Below are 20,749 nucleotides of genomic sequence, written 5' to 3'. Positions count from 1 at the left end.
AGGTTACAGGCTTGATCCCCAGTTGTGGGGGAGAGGGAAGAAGGGGGTTGCAGGAGGCAGCCAATCAATGATTCTCTCTCACCATTAATGTTTCTTCTTCTCCCTTTCTCTATGAAATGCATACACACATACACACACCACACACACATACACACACTAGTGGCCTGAAAACAGAAAGGGCACATAATCTACTAAAAAATCAGTATTTTACCACTTTGAGTGGAATGAAGAAATATACCAACATATGGGTCCTTTACCCTCTCCTTTTATATTATAACTAGAGGACCAATGCATGAAATTCATGCATGGGGGGGGGGGCGGGGGGGCGGCGGGGGGCAGCGGTTCCCTCAGCCTAGCCTGCACCCTCTCCAATTGTGGACCCCTTGGGGGATGTCTGAATGCCTGTGGGATTGGGCCTAAACTGGCAGCTGGACATACCTCTCACAATGTAGGTCCGCTGGCTCCTAACGACTCACCTGCATGCCTGCCTGATCACTCCTAACTGCCTCTGTCTGCCTGATAGTCTCTAACTACCTCTGTCTGCCTGATAGCCCCTAACTGCCTCCCCTGCCAACCTGATCTCACCACCACTGCCCTCCCCTGCTGGCCTGATCTTACCTCCATCTGCCCTCCTCTGCCAACCAGATCTTGCCCCCAACTTCCCTCCACTGTAGTCCAGTTGCCTCCAACTGCTCTCTCCTGCCAGTCTAATCTCACCCTCAACTGCCCTCCCCTGCTGGCCTGATTGCCTGTAACCCACTGCCAGCCTAGTCTCCCCCCAACTGCTCTCCCCTGCCAACCTGATCTCACCCCCAACTACCCTCCTCTGCTGGCCTGAGGGCCCTTAACTCCTCTTCCTCAGCCCCCACCACCATGACTTTGTCCAGAAGGAAGTGGGATGTCTGGAAGATGGCCAGTTAACCCAGTCTAATTATCATTTTGTCCTTTTATTAGTATAGACTAGAGGCCCAGTGCATAAAAATTTGCACTGAAGGGGTGTACCCCAGTCTGGCCTGCTCCCTTTCACAGTCTAGGAGCCCTTAGAGGAGGGTGATAACCTGGCAATTAGAGGAAGGTGATGCCCCAACACACCTCTGCTGCTGCCACTGCTGGCAGCTCAAGCCTCACCCAGCCCTGGTTACCTGAGCCTGGAGCGGCCCTGGGCAGCTGGACAGCTGCCATCTGAGGCTTGCCAGTGCCTTGGGACACAGCCCTGGGAGGCTGGGCAGCTGCCATCCTAGGCTTATCTGTGCCTCGGGCTGGCCCTGGGCAGCTGCGGAGCTGAGGGGACTGGGCACCGCCATCTTGTGACTATGGGTGCTGCCATCTTTGAGAGCGGGAAGTCAATTAACATATTCCCTCCTTATTAGCTGTGGGCACTGCCATCTTTGTGATTGTGTGAGGGTCAATTAGCATATTTCCTCTTTATTAGATAGGCTAGATTACATAGAATAGGATTGCTTAGATGGGGGGAAGCCTTTTTTAGCAGGAGATGCTCTTGGCAGACAAAAATATATAATCCCTATATCTGGACTGATAGCCAGCCATATGCACTATACTGCCAAACTAGTCATTAAAAAAATTGAACCATTTTCTTACACTTTACACCAAACAACTGTTGCCCTTAAAACTACTCCTCAGCCCCCACCTTAGAGTCTGCCTTCGCAGTTCACTGAGATTAGATTCTGATTGGTCAGCTTGTATGCCAGTGTCAAAAGCTTCACCTCCTAGGCAGCCATTGGCCCCTCACAACTCACCCAGATTTGGTTCTGATTGGTCAGTTTCTATGCCAGTCAGCATCTCCAGGCCTATCTCCAGGCCTGATCAGAGTGGCGGGGCTGATCAGCAGCCCCTGCAACTCCTGGCAAGGCCCAGAGAGAAAGAGAGGCAAGGGCTGATCAACAGCTACCATGGAGGCTGTAGATCAGACCCTGCTTCTCTCTCCGGGCCTCTCTCTGAGCTGGATCCGCAGCCCCTTTGGCAGTCAGTGCTGGGTCTCCGCGGAGTGTGCTGCACATCAGTCAATGCTGGGGCACTGCGGCAACCCAGCACTGACTGCAGGACTGGCTTCCCGGTGTTTGCTCGTTTTGATGTTACGGACCCTGGCTGTGTATGTGTGTGTGTGTGTGTGTGTGTGTGTGTATTAGAGGCCCGGTGCATAGAATTTGTGCATGGGATGGGGAGGGGTTGTGTCCCTCAGCCCAGCCTGCACCTGTTCAATCTGGGACCCCTCAAGAGATGTCTGACTGCCCGTTTAGGCCCAATCCTGGATGGGGCCTAAACGGGCAGTTACACATCCCTTCCACAGTTCAGGACTGCTGGCTCCCAACTGCTCGCCTACCTGCCTGATTGCCCCTAACCGCTTCTGTCTGCCAGCCTGATCATCTCTTAACCACTCCCTTGCCAGCTGGTCACCCTAACTGCTCTCCCCTGCAGGCCTGATTCCCAACTGCCCTCCCCTGCCAATCTAGTCATCCCTAACTGCCCTCCTCTACAGGCCTACCCACCCCACCCTCCGCCCCACAATTGCCCTCCCCTGCAGGCCTGATTGCCCCCACTGCCCTCCCTTGCAGACCTGGTCCCTCCCAACTGCCCTTCCCCGATTGCCCACAACTGCCTTCCCCTGTCAGCCATCTTGTGTTCACATGGGGGCGGCCATCTTATGTGTTGGAGTAATGGTCAATTTTTATTAGATAGGATATATATATTTTTAAATATATTTTTATAGTGATTATTGTTATGGCTGGTGACTTGGTTGGAGTGCTGTCCCATATTCCAAAAGGTAATGGGTTCAATTCCAGGTCAGGGCACATACTTAGGTTGTAGTTTGGTGCCAGGTTAAGGGTGTATACAGGAGGCAACTGATCAATGTTTCTCTCACACGTCTTTCTCTTTCCCTTTCTAAAATCAATAAATATTCTCAGGCAAGGATTTTTTTTTTTTAAGTGGTTATTACCTCTGAGAAGTGGGATTGGTGTAGATGGCAGAAAAAATCATGTTTATTTTTTATTTTCTACCTACCTAAATTATTTAAAAATTTTATCCAGGTACATGCACTAAAATTCAATTGCTTTTAATCCTAAAAAGCATTAGGATTGGCAGCCTACAATATAACACTGTAGGAAGATCTCAGATTATAAAAACTCAAGTGTAAGAACTCAACAATGATTTGAACTAAAAGGCCACCTGCCTAAGTGGTCCTCATGCCCTCACGCAATGCCCTCGTGTCGCCACAAGATGGCTGGTAGGGGAAGGCAGTTGGGGGTTAACTGGCCGGCAGGGGAGGGCAGTTGGGAGCGACTGGGCCACCAGGGAGCAGTTAGGTGTCAAACAGGCTGGCAGGAGAGTGGTTAGAGAGCAATCAGGCTGACAGACAGCAGCAGTTAATAACCAGCAGTCCCAGATTGTGAGACAGGGCCTAACCCGGCAGTCAGACATCCCCCCAGGGGTCCCAGATTGGAAAAGGTGAAAGCCGGGCTGATGGACACCTCTGCCCACCCCCCTGCACAAATTTCATGCACCAGGCCTCTAGTTTTAAATAAAGGCATAAACTAATTGAGCACTAAATACAGCAAGAATCAATTAAAGAGGTTTATAGTTACAACTTGGTGATTTAGACAAAAAAAAAAATGTTTAGTATTTTCTATTTATAATGGCAAAGATTAACTTTAAAACTATTCTTTTTAAAATATATATATATTTCTTTATTGATTTCAGAGAGGAAGGGAGAGGGGTAGAGAGATAGAAACATTAATGATATGAAAGAATCATTGATTGGCTGCCTCCTGCACGCCCCCTACTGGGCATGTGCCCTTGGCTGGAACACTTCAGTCCGCAGGCCTACACTTTATCCACTGAGCCAAACCAGCTAGGGCTTTAAAACTATTATCCCAAGTAAGATAACAAATAAATGTGGCCTTTAAAGTATATCGGATTCTGGACAATTCAACTTTGGACACAAAAATAAGAAGTTATTATGTATATTTATGAATAACATATGATGATCCAATACTTTAACATATTTGTTTTAAAATAATAGAATTAAAATAAGTAATCCTTAAAATTATTATAGTAATAGTATGACACCAAGGTAATAATATTTTAATAAAAGTTTTACATTTTTGGAACAACTTATTGCATACGCTGTACATGATATAGCAAATAAGAGGAAGAAGACTGAGACAGCCTTCCTACAAATTATTTAAGGTACATTTCTTTTTACTATTTACTCAGAACATATTCCTGTCACATATTCTTTTGGTATTCTTCTAGATTGTTATACAAAAGCATAAAAACTGAAAATTTCACATAAAAATAGTTTTTTTTACCTGGGTATTCAAAAAAACAAGTATTCAAATGAAATAAAAAGGTGCTCTATTTACCAATGTGTATTGCAAAGAAATAGTTAAATACTTTAATATTTAGAAAAACATCAAGAAGTCGGGTTTCCTAATGGCTGCTACATGTTTAAGTTGGTAATTCAAATTTTATTTATAATTTTTAAATTATACATACCATTGGTATAAAAGTTTTAAAAAATACATTCCAATTTAATAAAACAAAAGGCTTTTAAATATACATTTTCAAACACTGCTGTGATTGCTATAATGACTACCCTGTAGATATACTTAGCCAAAATAAGTTAATTTTTTAAAATCAGTAACATGTAGTATGTTGGCAAGATTTTTTAGAAACAAATATGAGTGATTAGAAAGTCGTTATGAATGTACTATTACAAATAAATATGTTTTATGCGTAATTACTTTTTTTAAAAAGCAGAACTTAAATATGCATAGAATAGGTGAACATTTTTATAACCTTAGTCACCAGTGCAGAAATCTGGGCACTTAATCCTTTCAGTTAGAGGATTTCACTTTAAAAGATGACTTCTCGCTGGGGATATTGTGACTTCCTGTGAACCAAATAGAGTCTACTATTTCTACTCAGATGCATCTAGTATTTTGGTTCATGTGTTTCTATGCAATTCCTCTTTTGTCTTAACTGTTCTTTCCCTGAAAATAACATTCTTAAGCTAATGATTTTGGCCTCATGACATATATTTTAAAGATACATGTGATTCTGCAACCAATCCTTCCCCTCATTAATACCTACACATATATGCACTTATAAATATATACATATTTTCAGGATTATAAAAATATTTAATTTCCATAAGCTTAAATAATTACTGTTAATACAGAATACATTAATATTTGTATACTTTTACTTTCATTTACAAAAGGGTTCTTATATAGCAGCATTTGCATTGCAAATGAAATGTGATCAAGTGGTGTTGCAGTGTACTCATACTGCAAATCCAACTGAGCAGCTGCAATATTCCTCTAAAAGGAACATCTGTTTCAGCTACAGAAGAGCAGTTCCTATAAAATATAAAAATTGTGAGGGGCTAATAACTTATGTGAATGCTGTAAGTGCATTTAAAGTTATCTCCAAAGAATTGGCAAGATTTATTAAAATATATCCAAGTCCAAGTTATCTTTACCCCAAGTAAAATTTTCTAATAAGATAAGTAAAAATTATATTAGTGAATATGAGTGTTTTTAATTGAATCACATTAACTTATTAGAAATTAACTGAAGGCTTCAAGAATAAAAAATAAATAAGAACATCCCTTGTGAGAAAGATTTGAAACTTTAAACATTATGAAAAAACAAAAATTCTCAAACACTCATACTAAGCTTGTTTTTGTTGAGCTCACGCTCCAGATTTCCAATCAATGTATCAATACTTTCTTGTAGATCTTTGAGATTGACTTTTCGATCCACTGTAGACTCAATTGTCTGCATTGTCAAATATGTCTGAAATGTGCACTCTTTGGACAAGGGAATTGGCTGTTTAATCATTATATCAGGTCCATACATTTTGCTGCAATTTTCTCCATCTTCTGAAGGGACATCATCATAATCCACATCATTTAAATTTTCTTTTCTATTTAAAAAGTAGTTTTCTCCACAGCTGCTCCAGTCTCCTGCATAACGATTGCTAAGGGGACTGTCTAATCTGGTTTGCCGTGGCCGAAGTACTCTTGATGAATCAGCACCACTCAAATTTAACATCTGAGGTCGTTCCTTCTTCTTCCTCAAATAATTCAGAGAAGACTTCTGTTCTGGCGATTCTTTGACATTTAAACGCTGCACTAGAAACAAACAATAAATCTGCTTTGGTGATAGTAATCCAGCTGGCCTTTAAAAAACAGAGCTAAAGATAAGCCACTTATTAACTACACACATGCATTAAAACAAAAACATGCACACTATCAAAGAAAGCATTCCATAATTATTTTTTCGATCATCAGACATAATCAAGAATAGGGACAGCGCTAGTAGAATGTACAGTGGTGCTAATTCATGCCACATCATAACATCCCCAAACAAATCAATTTCAAATGTTGATTAACTTCTGTTAATTATTATCTAGCCGTAATTCAAACAGTAGCTAAGCTGGTAGCTTCTTCTAAATTAAAAGCTACAGCAAAAAGCAGGCAAGGCATGTTGATGTACAAACAAAACAAAACAGAAAGTTCCTTCGTCTGCAAACGTCTAAAGGCAAGGCATCTAAAGTGCTCACTCTAAAAGTTCTGACCTATGTGCTTCTTTGCAATTCTATTAGCAGCAGTGTCATAAGTTACTTTACCAAGCAGCCCCAATTTCACTTTGATAAAATGCACGAATACTAGACTTGACTACATGTTACCTGGGTTTGATTATACGGCATTAGCTACTAAGAGTCTTCATTTATTGCCTGAAAATAGTACAGATATTTTATTTTCCCATTTTAGTTAGGTATCTAACAATCTCAAATAACATTCCTCATAGTAAGATTAAAGTCTCCTAAGGGTATGCATTCTGCTGGCTGTACAGATTACCACAGAGACACACATTATTCCATAATAAACCACTTACTCTTGTGTATATTGAACAGAACATTTGTCTGAAGCTCTTCTTTATGTAAATCAAACTTAATTTAAATATTGAAGCATAGCTATTAAAACCTGTCCATAATACTCTTTCTGCTTGTTTATTCTTGGTTACATCTATATTTCCCATCTTTAAGGTAATGATATCATTATCAATAACGCAGCAACTTTGTACTCTGCAAACTGTCAAGTTGCTGCATTCCTATTGTATAAAATAAAATGATTGAAAATAATACAAACATGCATATGGTCCTAGTTTTCCAGAATTACAGTATTATAGCATTTTTCAGATAATATTTTTACTTAGATTTTATTAAAATACTTGGTAACTGTGTATAGATATGTTCTTTAACATGTCTGTTTATCTGCATTTTTATTGTTGTTATTATACATCATCATGAATAGGTAAAAGCTCTTTACCTAAAATTTTCTAGAAACTAAAGGGCTGGTATTAAAATTGATCTCTGATAACAGTATTAATAAAGAATGTCCCATGCCATTAACTGATGTAATGGCAGAATGGACATCTGAATTTTTCCACTGTTTAATTATTCATATTGCTTTTTCTTCTCTAGCTTCTTTTCTCCACTAAGTTTCCTTGCTCATCTCTCTTCATTTTCTGTGCTATTTCTATTCTGATTGCTTATGTGCCATGCCTACTGTTTTTATCAACCTATTACAATATTCTGCTTACCTTGAGGTCACCTGGTTTGTGATCCAAAACAAAGTAAAACATTTCTGACTCTGTGTCTGAGCTTGTGTTACTTTTCTGGCATTCCCCTGGAAACGCTATATGTATTTTACTAATCAAGTCCTTATTCAAACATTATTTTTGTATATTTCTTGGGAAATATTTAAGAAACTGATTATAATGATAGTCATATCTTTTAGACTAAAAATACAATTTCTCTGAAAAATTAACCTCACTAGCTTCTTAAACTACTGATGGTGGAATGGTTTCCTATTAATTATGCCGAGAAAATGGCTAATTTTATTTATTTATTCTTATTATATTATTTTTTTATTTCAGAGAGAGGAAGGGAGAGGGATAGAGAGATAGAAACATCAATGATGAGACAGAATCACTGATCGGCTGCCTCCCTCACGCCTCCTGCTGGGGATCAAGTGGGAAACTAGGCCATGTGCCCTGACCGGGAATTGAACTGTGACCTCCTGGTTCAAAGGTTGATGCTCAACCATTGAGTCACACTGACTTGGCGAAAATGGCTAATTCTAACCACCCCAAAAAAGTTCTAGTTTTCCCAGCACTGCTGACTATCCACTTCAATAGAATAAATTTTATTTATTTATTTTTGTCTTTTAAATTTTTTTATTGATTTTAGAGAGGAAGGGAGAAGGAGGAAGATATAGAAACATCAATGATTAGAGAGAATCACTGATGGGCTGTGTCCTACAGGCCCCACACTTGGGATGGAGTCCGCAACCCAGGCATGTGCCCTGACAGGGAATCGAACCATGACCTTCTGGTTCATAGGTTGATGCTCAACCACTGAGCCATACTGGCTTGGCAACAGAATAAAATTTGGGGCAATAGAATGAAAAGTTTCACAATGTAATGATAAGTACTAAGAAACTTTTCTTATCTTGTTTTCTACTAAAAGTTTATATCTTTAATCACCACTTTATTAGCCTTTTATCTACAGTGCAATTGACTAATTTAACAAATGCATTGTCTAGTTAGTGCCAAGCACTGTGTTAGGACTTGGGAATATAAGTAATGAAGCTTTGTCTAGTGAGAAAAATTTAACAAAAAGGGTTAGAAAAAAATCAATGGCTTTTCAAAAAAAACCTCTCCCAAATCTACTCATCATAGAATATAAGATATAGCAGATAGTTGGTCTGGAGTTACACTCTGTCTAAAGCTATTTCCCCACCTATATAGTGAAAGAGTGGCCTACCAATAATTTTCAATATTCTTCTTAAAACAGCAAATGTATTTTTTAAAAGCAACATTTTTTTTTAATCTACGATATTAAAGAAAAGGTGAAAAGAAGATTGTTTTGGTCAAAAAGGGAAGTGTGTTTCCATTTTGTTCCCCAACATGTTACCAATCTGGCATGAAGCTGCTTCCAAAGAATAGAGCTTTGGCAGAAGAAAAGCTGAAAACCACCGGCAAGATGATTTACCTTCCAATGCCAATCGGCCAGGGTTCTGACCACTTTGAAGAGAAGATTTATCACATGGAAAGCTCAATGGAAATTATAATCTTCCCCAAAATGTAAAAGAAAAAAAAACAAAAACCCACAAAACAAAAAGTGAAAAAAGCAAAAAGAAAGGGTGGAACCAACTCTTCTTACCTCTGGAGTAGGGGAAATTCCAAAAAAAGACAAATGAGATATGCATAGCAGAGAGCCCAAACCTTCTATTGCATGTATGATGGGCATTCTCCAAGTTCACATGCTATGACCCAGTCTCTTTGTCACCATCAATTTTCTCAGGCTCAGTAACTGTCTTACATCTACTTGACTTCTGCCTTTTCTTGAATCCAAAAATAATGATTTAGAGGGCAAAACTAACTGCTGTTTCCTCTCATCTTTCTACCCTATTCTGTCCTTTGTCTAAGATGGTATAACTAAAGAAAAATAAAAGATTATAGAAAAGGGAGAAATTATTCCTAAATCCAACAATACAGATCTCTGCAATAAGGTATTAATACACTAGGAGTCAGTTGTTTAAGGATATCATTGAAATACAGTGAATCTGAAATCTATACCTGCTTTTTCTGTAACAGAGGATGTAATTTAATTTTTACTTCTACACCCAGAACTAAGTTAGCTATCACAAAATAATAAAATGACATTGACCTCTGGTACAGAATTAATGATAAAGGACTCAGGTACTGACAGTAATTTAATGTATCTCCAAGCACGTAAGTTTACATGTGCGATTAGAATGATAAGACAGCTTGACCGGCTTGGCTCAGTAGTTAAGCATTGACCTATGAACCTGAAGGTTACTGTTCAATTCCCAGTCAGGGCATATGCCCAAGTTGTAGGCTTGATCCCAAGTGTGGAGGCAGCTGATCAATGATACTTTCTAATCAATGATGTTTCTACCTCTCTATCCCTCTTCCTTCCTCTCTGAAATCAATGAAAATATTTATATATTTTTAAAAATAGATAGCTCTTCTCCAAATTCCTGATGTTTATTAGAATTAAAGTAGTTTTAGGAAAAGCTAAGAAACCCGTATTTAAAACTTTAACCTGCATGATTCCTTATTTTGGGTACCAAATACAGTATTCAGACCAATTGTACAGAAAATCTTGACTCAGATTTTAAAATAATAATACATACTAATTCAGTTAAAATATCAACTAGAAGTTATTTTTAAGTCTGTGTTTAAAGAAAGCAAAAATTTTAACTTTCCAAATTTAAAGCTGAAACTTTTTATTAGCTTAAATTTTAATTCACTTTTAAAAATTAGATTTAATTTAAAAGACTGAATCAGCATTCCTTTGTACTTTAATCTCTTCTTCTCATCTATGTATATAAAAGCTCAGAGACTGTTAAGGCAGAATGACCAGAATGACCCTTTGCTATGACGCACACTGACCACCAGGGAGCTGATGCTCAACATAGGAGCTGCCCCCTGGTGGCCAGTGTGCTTCCACAGTGGAAGTGCCGCTCAGCTGACCAGGATGAGTGGCTGCTGAGCAGCACTTGGCTGACCAGGATGAGTGGCTGCTCCTGCAGTGGGCCGATCCCATAGGCCACGCCCCTCACCAGTGCACAAATTCATGCACTGGGCCTTTAATTTGTCTATAAGAGAGTAACAGTGCACATTTACCGAGGGCTAACGTTATGCTAAATACTCCGTTCATTGCCTTAGATGCTTTATCTCAATCTGCACAACCCTGAGGTAAACACTATTTACAGAGAAGGAAACAGGTCTCAGGAAACTGAGGTATTTGCCTCAGCCCTCATGGTGGGTGAGTGCCACAATCCAAATCTGGACCCAAGCCTGACTCCAGGGCCGAACACTTTCACCTCCATGCCTTCCACTAGGCATCTAAGTACTGTGCAGTGTTGGGAAGCGAAGCAAGGGTTATTTCAGGATAAGAAAATTTTGGAACTTAAATATGGGATCCTTTATGGAACATCTAATTAAATACATATTCCTTTTAGCATTGAAACTACACAAGAGATACATGAGGACAATAACTGCCAGCATTTTGTTATTGACTGCATTAAGGGATGGATAAGAAAGCTAAAAAGATCAGAGATAACTATCAATTCAAGTACCTATTATCTGCCAAGAACTCAGAGACTGTTAAGGCAGAATGACCAGAGCACTTACATACATAATTTTTAACTTAATCCTCCTAAATCCCTATGACAAATAGTGATGCTGAGACTCTAAGATATTAAGGAACCTGCTCAAGGTCAGACAGCTAATAAGTGACACAGCCAGATTCAAATCCAGATTGAACCAAATCCAAAATGTGTACATTGATCTATATGTCTATCATATTATCAGCAAGAGCAGAAATATTAAACTGAGAAATCTAAAGGGCAGGTATCAATTCATAAATATTTCCAAAAGCAAAATCTAAAAAAGGTGTTCTTCTGTCACCTATGAATATATTTAATTGTCAACGAATTAAAATAGCCTACCATTAAAAGAGAAAAATATTTCCATAGAATCATTTACCTGGCCAGAGCTGAAGTAAGTAATGAAGAACTTCGATGTGTTTTTTAAAGTCCAAAGCACTTGCAAGTTCCTCTGAATCAGTAAAGACTCTGTTGTTGTGGTTGGAAGTCTCTTGCCTCTGACTTAGTAATACTGGCCCAAAGCACACAGCCAAGTTCTGGCAGGTCATCTTATTCACCTCATGGTAAGAAGCCACCAATTTCAAGTGATCCAACAACATCTTTAGTGTTGCCTAAATGAAATGAAATTACATTTCACATAATATAGTTACTCAAGGGGAAATTCAAGAGCACAATGTCCAGCAGAAAACATAGACAGGCATCCTGTTACTCTTAAAAGGTTATTTCATGAACAAGCAAGACAAATACTCATAGACACAGACAGCGAAATGGTGGATACCAGAGGGAAGAGAATGTAGGAGAAGGTAGTAATGGGTAAAATGGGTCAAATATACAGTGACAGAAGAATATTGGACTGTGGGTGGTAAACACACAATGCATTATACATATATTAGTAATGTGTCATGGGATTGTACACTTGAAATCTATGTGATTTTATTAACCAATGTCACCCCAATAAATTTAATTTTAAAAATAGAACCTCCCCCCAAAAAATAAAAAATAAAAAGTTATTTCAAAGACTTGCTTATAAGTTGGATGTTTGAAACTTGAAACATTTTATTATAGAAATGTTATACAAAACCCTTAGATACCAACAACATAATTGGATCCATTAAGTGGTTAAAATATATACTCTTTATAAAATGTTCATGAATGAATTCCAAATTTCAGCTGGAATCCCTGGGTAAATATATATGCAGCATTTTCCTCTCTTCCCTTCTCTAAAATGACAATACCAAAAAGGATCTGATGGAAACTGGAGTAGAGTAGGCGTGTTCATTTAAAAAAAAAAAAATATATATATATATATATATATATATATATATATATATATATATATATATATATATTATTGATTTTCTACATAGAGGAAAGGAGAAGGATAGAAAGCCAGAAACATCAATGAGAGAGTAACATTGACCAGCTATCTCCTGCACACCTCCTACCGGGGATGTGCCTGCAACCAAGGTACATGCCCTTGACCGGAATCGAACCTGGGACCTTTCATTCCGCAGACCGACGCTCTATCCACTGAGCCAAACCGGCTTCGGCAGCGTGTCCATTTTTAAGCACAGATAGATCCTGCAGTCGAAAGTGGGGTACTATCTAGGAACATTTCAGAGTGTGGCCAGGTTCTACTGTGATCTAGATTAGGAAAATGATCAACATGCTTCTTAACTAATCAATATTTTAAGTGACAAACCATGGAAAAGGGAAGAGTAGTAGAGTTAGAAATTAAAGCAAATTTATTGAAAAAAAAGGTTTTTAATCTTTGAAGAAAATAATTTCATAAAGGCAATTTGCTCAAGAAATGGAATGGTTATTTAGGTTTAGGCAATAATGAAAAGAAACTGTGTTTTGTTTTGTTTTGTTTTGTTTTGTTTTGTTTTTTTGAAGTAGTGGTATTTAATCAATCTTTTAACAAATAAAATGAGTGTGTGATGTCTTCTTCATAACTGTACTGAAGAAATAAATTCCAACTAACACTGTAATTTTAAAAATAACAACAGAAAAAACAAAGTTATATGTTATTTCTGGAGCTCTAAGTAACACTTGGGTTTGGTGATTAGAAGGTCATTAGTAACCTTAGCAAGAACAAGTCCACAGAGAAGGGAGAGGAAGCCAGATTGCAATGTGTTGAGTAATAAATGAGTGGTGAAGAAGCGATGACAGTTGAAACATTCCTTCAGTGTCTGGCTATGAAGGGAAAGGATTAGGAGAGTATGAGAGCCAAAGAAGACATAAACTGATATTTTGAACTCAGAGTCTGTCACACACACACAAAAGCACAACTGGCTTGCCCTAGCTGGTTTGGCTCAGCAGATAGAGCATCAGCCTGGAGACTGAAGGGTCTTAGGTTCCATTCCAGTCAAGGACACATACCTGGGTTGCAGGCTCCTCCCCAGCCTGGGTCCTAATCAGGAGGCAACCAATCAAGGTGCTTCTCCCACATCAATATTTCTCTGTCTTTCCCTCTCTCTTCCACTCTCTCTAAAAATCAATGGGAAAATATCCTTGTATGAGGATTAAAAGAAAAAAAGCACAACTAGTTAAAAATATTAGGTTCAATCTCAATGGAAATTCAAAAAATTCAACTTAAAATTAAAAATCTATTTTGTCTATTAAATAAGATGAGCAAAAAAGAAACTGTTTTTTGTCTGGCCAGCGTGGCTTGGCAGTTGAACATCAACCTATGAGCCAGAAAGTTGGGGTTCGATTCCGGTCAGGGCACATGCCCAGGTTACGGGCTCAGTCCCCAGTGTGGGGCGTGCAGGAGGCAGATGGTCAATGATTCTTCTCTCTCATCACTGATGTTTCTCTATCTTTCTTCCTCTCTGAAATTAATAAAAATATATATTTTTAAAAAATAACTGTTTTGGCTAAAACCGGTTTGGCTCAGCGGTAGAGTGTCAGTCTGCGGACTGAAAGGTCCCAGGTTTGATTCTGGTCAAGGGCATGTACACTGGTTGCGGGCACATCCCTGGTAGGGGGTGTGCAGGAGGCAGCTGGTCGATGTTTCTCTCTCATCTACGTTTCTAGCTCTCTATCCCTCTCCCTTCCTCTCTGTAAGAAAAATCAATAAAATATTTTTTTTTAAAATAACTCTTTTGTACCTTTTAAAAAGTAATATAAAAACATGTATTAAGAGCCTTGAAATGTTCACATCCTTTAAAATAGCAATTCTACTCAGAGCCTCATACAAATAAGTAATTGTAACTGAAAAGAAATATGTGAACAAATATATACAAATGGGTTCAAAACCTAAATATTACACAAGAGATTATGATATATTATGTCAAATCCACTCAATGGAATATTGCACAACCTTTTTAGAAAGAATGTTAATAGTCTAAGGGCCAGAAAGACCTAAATTCATGTGACAGACTTACACTCATAAAAACTATCTAGCCTCGGGCAAGTGATTTAAATTTTCTGACACTGCCAAACCGGTTTGGCTCAGTGGATAGAGCTTCGGCCTGCGGACTGAAGGGTCCCAGGTCCGATTCCTGTCAGAACATGTGCCTTGGTTGCGGACACATCCCCAGTGGGGAGGGGGGTGTGTGTGTGTGTGTGTGTGGAAGGCAGCTGATTGATGTTTCTCTCTCATCGATGTTTCTGACTCTCTGTCCCTCTCTCTTCCTCTCTATAAAAAAATGAATAAAATATATTTAAAAAATAATAATAAATATTTTTTCTGACACTTATTTCTTCACTTACATGTAAACTGACACATAATTATACCTTGTATTTGTGTGGGAATATTTCTAGCTTTAACCTCACCCTTCTGCATCTGCTCACCTCTTTCTAACTGCTCCCAGGCCCCACAGAAAGGAGTAGTAATTGCTAATCTATGGGACAGGGCACAGGTTGTTCAGAACCCAGTGAATGAAGCTATTGGGCTTAACTTTCTACTCACTAACTCTTGACCATTCTGCCCTCACATAAGAAATATAGGCAAGCCGAAACCGGTTTGGCTCAGTAGTAGAGCGTCGGTCTGCGGACTGAAAGGTCCCAGGTTTGATTCCGGTCAGGGGCATGTACGTTAGTTGCGGGCACATCCCCGGTAGGGGGTGTGCAAGAGGCAGATGGTCAGTGTTTCTCTCTCATTGACGTTTCTAGCTCTCTATCTCTCTCCCTTCCTCTCTGTAAAAAATCAATAAAAATATATTTTTTAAAAAAAAAAAATATATATATATATATAGGCAAGCCCTATATTTATCTGGACAAGCCCAAGCACATGTTTTCCCCTTATTTTTTTCTTTTGTTATAAGAAACACCCACTCGAGGTAGGTTAAGACTGTTCTGCATACCCAGCCATCTTCCCACCTATCCTGCAGGCATACCTGAAGATACTGGTCCCAAAACTTAAATTGTGGCAAGGGCACTAATGGAAAGAGGCAAGGAGAAAGGAAATGGTGGTGAAGACTGCTTAAGTCTTAAGGCTAAGCACCAAAATAGTTATCATATTTTTAAAATACTAAAAGGAAATAAGTAAAAATGTTAATAGTTGCCTTTGGGCCAAAACCGGTTTGGCTCAGTGGATAGAGCGTCAGCCTGCGGACTAAAGGGTCCGATTCCGGTCAAGGGCATGTACCTTGGTTACGGGCACATCCCCAGTGCAAGAGGCAGCTGGCCGATGATTCTCTCTCATCGATGTTTCTAACTCTCTATCCCTCTCCCTTCCTCTCTGTAAAAAGTCAATAAAATAAATATTAAAAAAAAAAAATAGTTGCCTTTGGGTTTTGATAATTATAACTTTCCATTCTTCTTTTCTATATATTCCCAAGTATCCTATCTAATAAAAAAGTAATATGCAAATTGACCATCACTCCAACACACAAGATAGCTGCCCCCATGTGGACACAAGATGGCCACCACAAGATGACCAGCAGGGGAGGGCAATTGGGAGGGACCAGGCCTGCAAGGGAGGGCAGTTGGGGGCGATCAAGCCTGCAGGGAAGGGCAGTTAAGGGTAACCAGGCTGTCAGAGGAGGGAAGTTGGGGGCAACCAGGCCTGCAGGGAAGGGCAGTTGGGGGGAACCCAGGCCTGCAGTGGAGGGCAGTTAGGGGCAAACAGGCTGGCAGGGGAGCAGTTAGACATCAATCAGGCTGGCTGGGGAGTGGTTAGGGGTGATCAGACTGGTAGGCAGAAGTGGTTAGTGGCAATCAGGAAGGCAGGCCAACCAGCAGTCCTGGATTGTGAGAGGGATGTCCAACTGCCCATTTAGCCCCGATCCTTCTGGGTCCCAGATTGAAGAGAGTGCAGGCTGGGCTGAGGGACACACATCCCCGTGCCCGAGTTTTGTGCACCAGGCCTCTAGTTTATAATAATAAAAGAGTAATATGCTAATTAGACCTGACATCATCCCAGACATCCTTCTGGACGAAGCCAGACTGGAGCAAAGCCTGGGTCCCAGGTGCCTGCCAGTGACCAGAAGCCGCCCAGGTCCTGGGTGCTAGCAGCAGGGGAAAGGAAGGCCTACTCTTGCATGAAATTTTGGGCGTCGGGCCTTTAGTTCTACAATAAACTTATATTAATAATAAGATAACAATGCTCTTTAAAAACTCAGGAGAATATTTATGCCTAAAGATAAAATCATATACAAAAAGATTAAAAAAAATTCTAAATGTATTCTGTTTAAGAAGCAATTTCTAGATTTATGGTGTTTAAGAAGCCATGATCTCACTCATTTTTGGAATCTAAAGAACAAAATAAACGGATGAACAAATTAGATCCAGAGCTATAGTAACATGGAACAGACCTTCAAATCTCAAAGGAAAGGCAGGGAGGGTAGATGGGAAGAGATTAAGAGAGATTAAGCCACAAATGTCAAAATAGCTAAAAGATTATTTGCAGCTCTGGAGCTAAGTATATAATTCATTACGTGGCTTTCAGGAAAAATGAACACTGGTTACGCTCACCTTCTCAACATCAGGCAGGCAATCCAACAGGTCCACTGTGTACTTAGAGTCACTTGGATCATTCTCACAACTGTTGGATGACATTTTCAGGGGATTTTTAGCCATTGCGTCTAATACAGCCTCATAAAGCTGTTTTGTTATCAGCGGAGAAGGAAGTTCTCTTAAGTAATCCTTAAGAACACCTTCAGAAAACAAACCGGAGACAAGTGGCAGTTAGTCTTCAAAGTGAAATAAAAAACTGTGGTGATTTTTTTTTTAATTCAAGTATTATACAGCCAACTTTTAATATTCTGAAAATAATAAAGCAATAATTTTTAAGGGTATTATAACAAAACAGTAGCATTTTGTATTCTTACTAATTGCTTCATTAACTGACATTTTGTTTTGAAAGCATGATAAAAATGCACATATAATTTCCAATTATTATACATATTAGGTTTGTTCCTCATAAAATAAGTCATTTGATACATATATCCTATTGATTCTGCCCTCTCATAAAAAGCTACTCTAAGTGGGTGTGAAGTTAAGAAAGCAAGACATTAATATTAATCCTAAATTATTCCAATTATATTAATTTTGAATTTCTAGACTTTTAATTGATAGTGAAGGAGTACCAATGGCCCAAAGCCCTTGCAAATAACTGAACTATACAGGACATATGTCTTAAACATAAGTCCTGGATGGTTGGATTAACCCTAAGGCTACACTGTGGAAGAAGAAAGCCATTCCTAAAACCGAACAAATGAAGCCAAAAACCAAGAACAGAGGAAGCATCAGACTTGTCACAATAATAGGAACGAACTCGATTTCAAAGGCAATATAAGTGGTTATGACCTAAGAGGTATCTATCACCTGTAGAAGAGGAAACAGGAAAGGGTACTGAATGGTTGTTACACACCAGCAAGCAAGGTAGGATACCAGCTAAAGACAGGAATGTGATCACAAAGAAAAAATAGGTTCCATTGCCTACACCAAAAACCCAAATGTAATAGACAACATTGACTCAGAACATGCTCTGAGCTTAGAATTTAGTTTGAAAGCTGAGGTGGAACTTCAACGTAGTCATAGAGAAAGCTTCCCATCTGATAATCTTTTACATATTGATAGTAATATGGTTCATTAGTTTCTTATGCATCCTTCCAGTGTTTACAAAAATATAAACACCATATTAACCATATATGTTTATGAAAGTTTAAGATGTATTACTACACTCCCCTTTATTACATAAAATATAGCATATGTGGCCTACTCAGTTATTTGCTTTTTTATTTACCATCAAATGCTTGAAATTTTTTCAGTACACAGAGAGCTTCCTCAAACATTTTACAGTCACATCTGTAATGAACACTGAGAACAGTGTTTCTCAAACTTGGCTGCACAATGAAATGGGTGATATGAGTGATACGGGTGACATGAGGAGTGAGAAAACATTATTTCAATGGATCACGGATGTCCCATTATCAACTGGCACAGATGGATACTTGGGTTGTTTCTTACCTTTATTCTAAAATATGCTTTAATGAATAATCTTGCACATCAATACTTCATATATGTAGGATAAATTTCCAAAAACGGGAAAAAAAGGTGTAAGGCTGTTTCCTAGGTTTGGGGTTTTGGCATCTAGTGAATAGTAGTGCCATTACTTGAAACAGGAGGAAAAGGAGGAAAACCATGTTTTAAGGGTAGAAAAGAGTTTTATTTTGAACATATTAAGCTTAAGGTATCTATGAAACATTGAAAGCTGATGGATATAAAAATCCAAGCCCAGCCTGAGTGGCTCAGTTGTTGAGTGTCAACATATGTACCAGGAGGTCACTGTTCTATTCTGGTCAGGGCACATGCCCGGGTTGCAAGCTCGAACCCCAGGGTGGGACATGCAGGAGGCAGCTGATCAATGATTCTCTCTCATCATTGATGTTTCTATCTGTCTCTCCCTCCCTTCCTCTCTAAAATCAACCAAAAAAAGTATTTTATTTTTTCAATCTGAGGCTCAGGAAAGAGATGGCTGGAGACATGGATCTGAGAATGGTCAACTAAAGGTAGTAAGTGGAAACTTGAGAATGACTGAGACTATCTAAGGAGGCATACTGAGTAAAATAAAAAGACCCTGAAGAAGACTCTTAATGGGTTGTCAGAAAGAGGATCTCCCAAAGGTGACTAAGGAATAATGTCTAAAGAAGTATGAGTGGTAAGAAGAGGTGGCGAGGGGGTGAACGGAGCAAATGTGCTGCCGGGGAAGTCAAGGAGAGAACGTTTCAAGAAAGCCTACAGTATCCACTGATACCCAACAAGAGTTAGGTTAGACAAGAACTTTTAAATACCATGGAGAACAGTGTTTCTCAAACTGGGCTGCACAATGAAATTATCTGAGAAACTTTAAAACAATGGGCTCCAGAGCCCTCTGTCAGTCCTACAAAACAAGAATCTCAAGGGTCAGGACTCGTGTCCCTGTATTTTTCACAAATTCCTGCTGTGGTTCTAAGGCAGCAGGGTTTTATAAAAAGGGATGAGAAACAATGAGATAATCTAAGACAAGGACCAAAAAATGTACACCCAAGAAGTAAATCAGCAGCCTTGGTAAGCATAATTTCAGGACACAGAAGTCAAGCTGCAGTTGGTTAGGAAGTACATGGATGTTAGGGAAATGGAGAAAGAAGGGGAAAGATGGTCAGCCTGCTCCAAAAATCTGGCTTTGAGAGAAGGCGATGTCCACAGAGAAACAGAAAGAACAGGGTGAAGTAAGATTAAGATAGGGATTATTTTAAAGATGGGAGAGACTTCAACATTTAAATGCTAATGAGAAGAATATATTAAAATGGTTTTTAAGGTTTAGGAGAGAGAAATATAATCAATGGAGCAAAGCACCCAAAAAGAAAGGAAGAGGAGACTCCTGGGAACACACAAGAGAATTAAAATTAGTCCAAAGTGTGAGGAAGATCATTTCTATACTGATACAGGAAGGATAGTGGGAAAGTGAAAAGGGATGTATGCCAGGGAAGGCAGGTGGCAGGCTGAGTCACAAGAAATAGAGGAATTTCCTATCCGATGGCTTCCATTTTCTCTGGGAAGTTAGGGGCAAGGTCATCACTAAGAGGGACCTGGGTGACACAAGATTCGAGGAGCATGAGAAGACATTAAATAGATACTCTTAGAGAATGGGGGAGAGGGAAGGAGGAAGAAAAGGAGTGGAGGGAAAGAGGGAGAGAAATAGAATAAGAAAACATAATTATTAGCTATTTTATTTTAATTTTAGCTTCTTTTGTCTACTGTGTTTACTTCTATCCTCCCTCTGCTTCCCCAATTCCCAACACAAGAATACAGCCTCCATGAGATCAGGAGTCTTCTATCATTTGGCCCCTGTGTTCCCAGCACATTAAATGCTCTCTGGTGCATGATCAACTCTCAATTAACCAAATCACTAGCCTCAGTTTCTTTCTTAAGAAACAAGAAAAAGAGGAGCATATTATACTCAAAGTAAGCACAAGAAAGAAAAATATAAAGATCAGAATAGAAATTAATGAAATAGATAACAGAAACCAATAACAAAAATCAACAAAACCTAAGTTTGGTTCTTTAAAAAGATAGACAAAAAAGACA

At 39.1% G+C, this 20,749-nt stretch overlaps 2 protein-coding genes across 6 annotated transcripts in view; one reads left to right on the top strand and one right to left on the bottom strand.

The window, feature by feature from the left end:
* DNASE2B (deoxyribonuclease 2 beta) overlaps positions 1–20,749 on the top strand; it is a 684,289-nt gene that overhangs the window by 589,111 nt on the left and 74,429 nt on the right. The window lies entirely within an intron of this gene.
* SYDE2 (synapse defective Rho GTPase homolog 2) overlaps positions 3,703–20,749 on the bottom strand; it is a 48,592-nt gene continuing 31,545 nt past the window's right edge. Inside the window, exons 5-8 of one of the 3 annotated variants that reach the window (XM_084874410.1) lie at positions 17,153–17,334; positions 11,610–11,841; positions 6,715–6,762; positions 3,703–6,157 (exon numbers count right to left, since the gene is read on the bottom strand). In XM_084874410.1, the coding sequence (XP_084730536.1) occupies positions 6,752–6,762; positions 11,610–11,841; positions 17,153–17,334 (425 nt within the window). In that variant the 3' untranslated portion in view covers positions 3,703–6,157; positions 6,715–6,751. Of the gene's footprint in view, positions 6,158–6,714; positions 6,763–11,609; positions 11,842–13,266; positions 13,427–17,152; positions 17,335–20,749 lie in introns of those variants that run through there. The other 2 variants (XM_084874409.1, XM_084874411.1) reach the window with 2 other exon arrangements.

Source organism: Pipistrellus hanaki (assembly GCF_964339955.1).
Source record: "Pipistrellus hanaki genome assembly, chromosome: 2".
Taxonomy (NCBI): Eukaryota; Metazoa; Chordata; class Mammalia; order Chiroptera; family Vespertilionidae; genus Pipistrellus; species Pipistrellus hanaki.
Note: the sequence above shows the minus strand (reverse complement) of the source record. Positions and strands in the feature narration are given on the sequence as shown.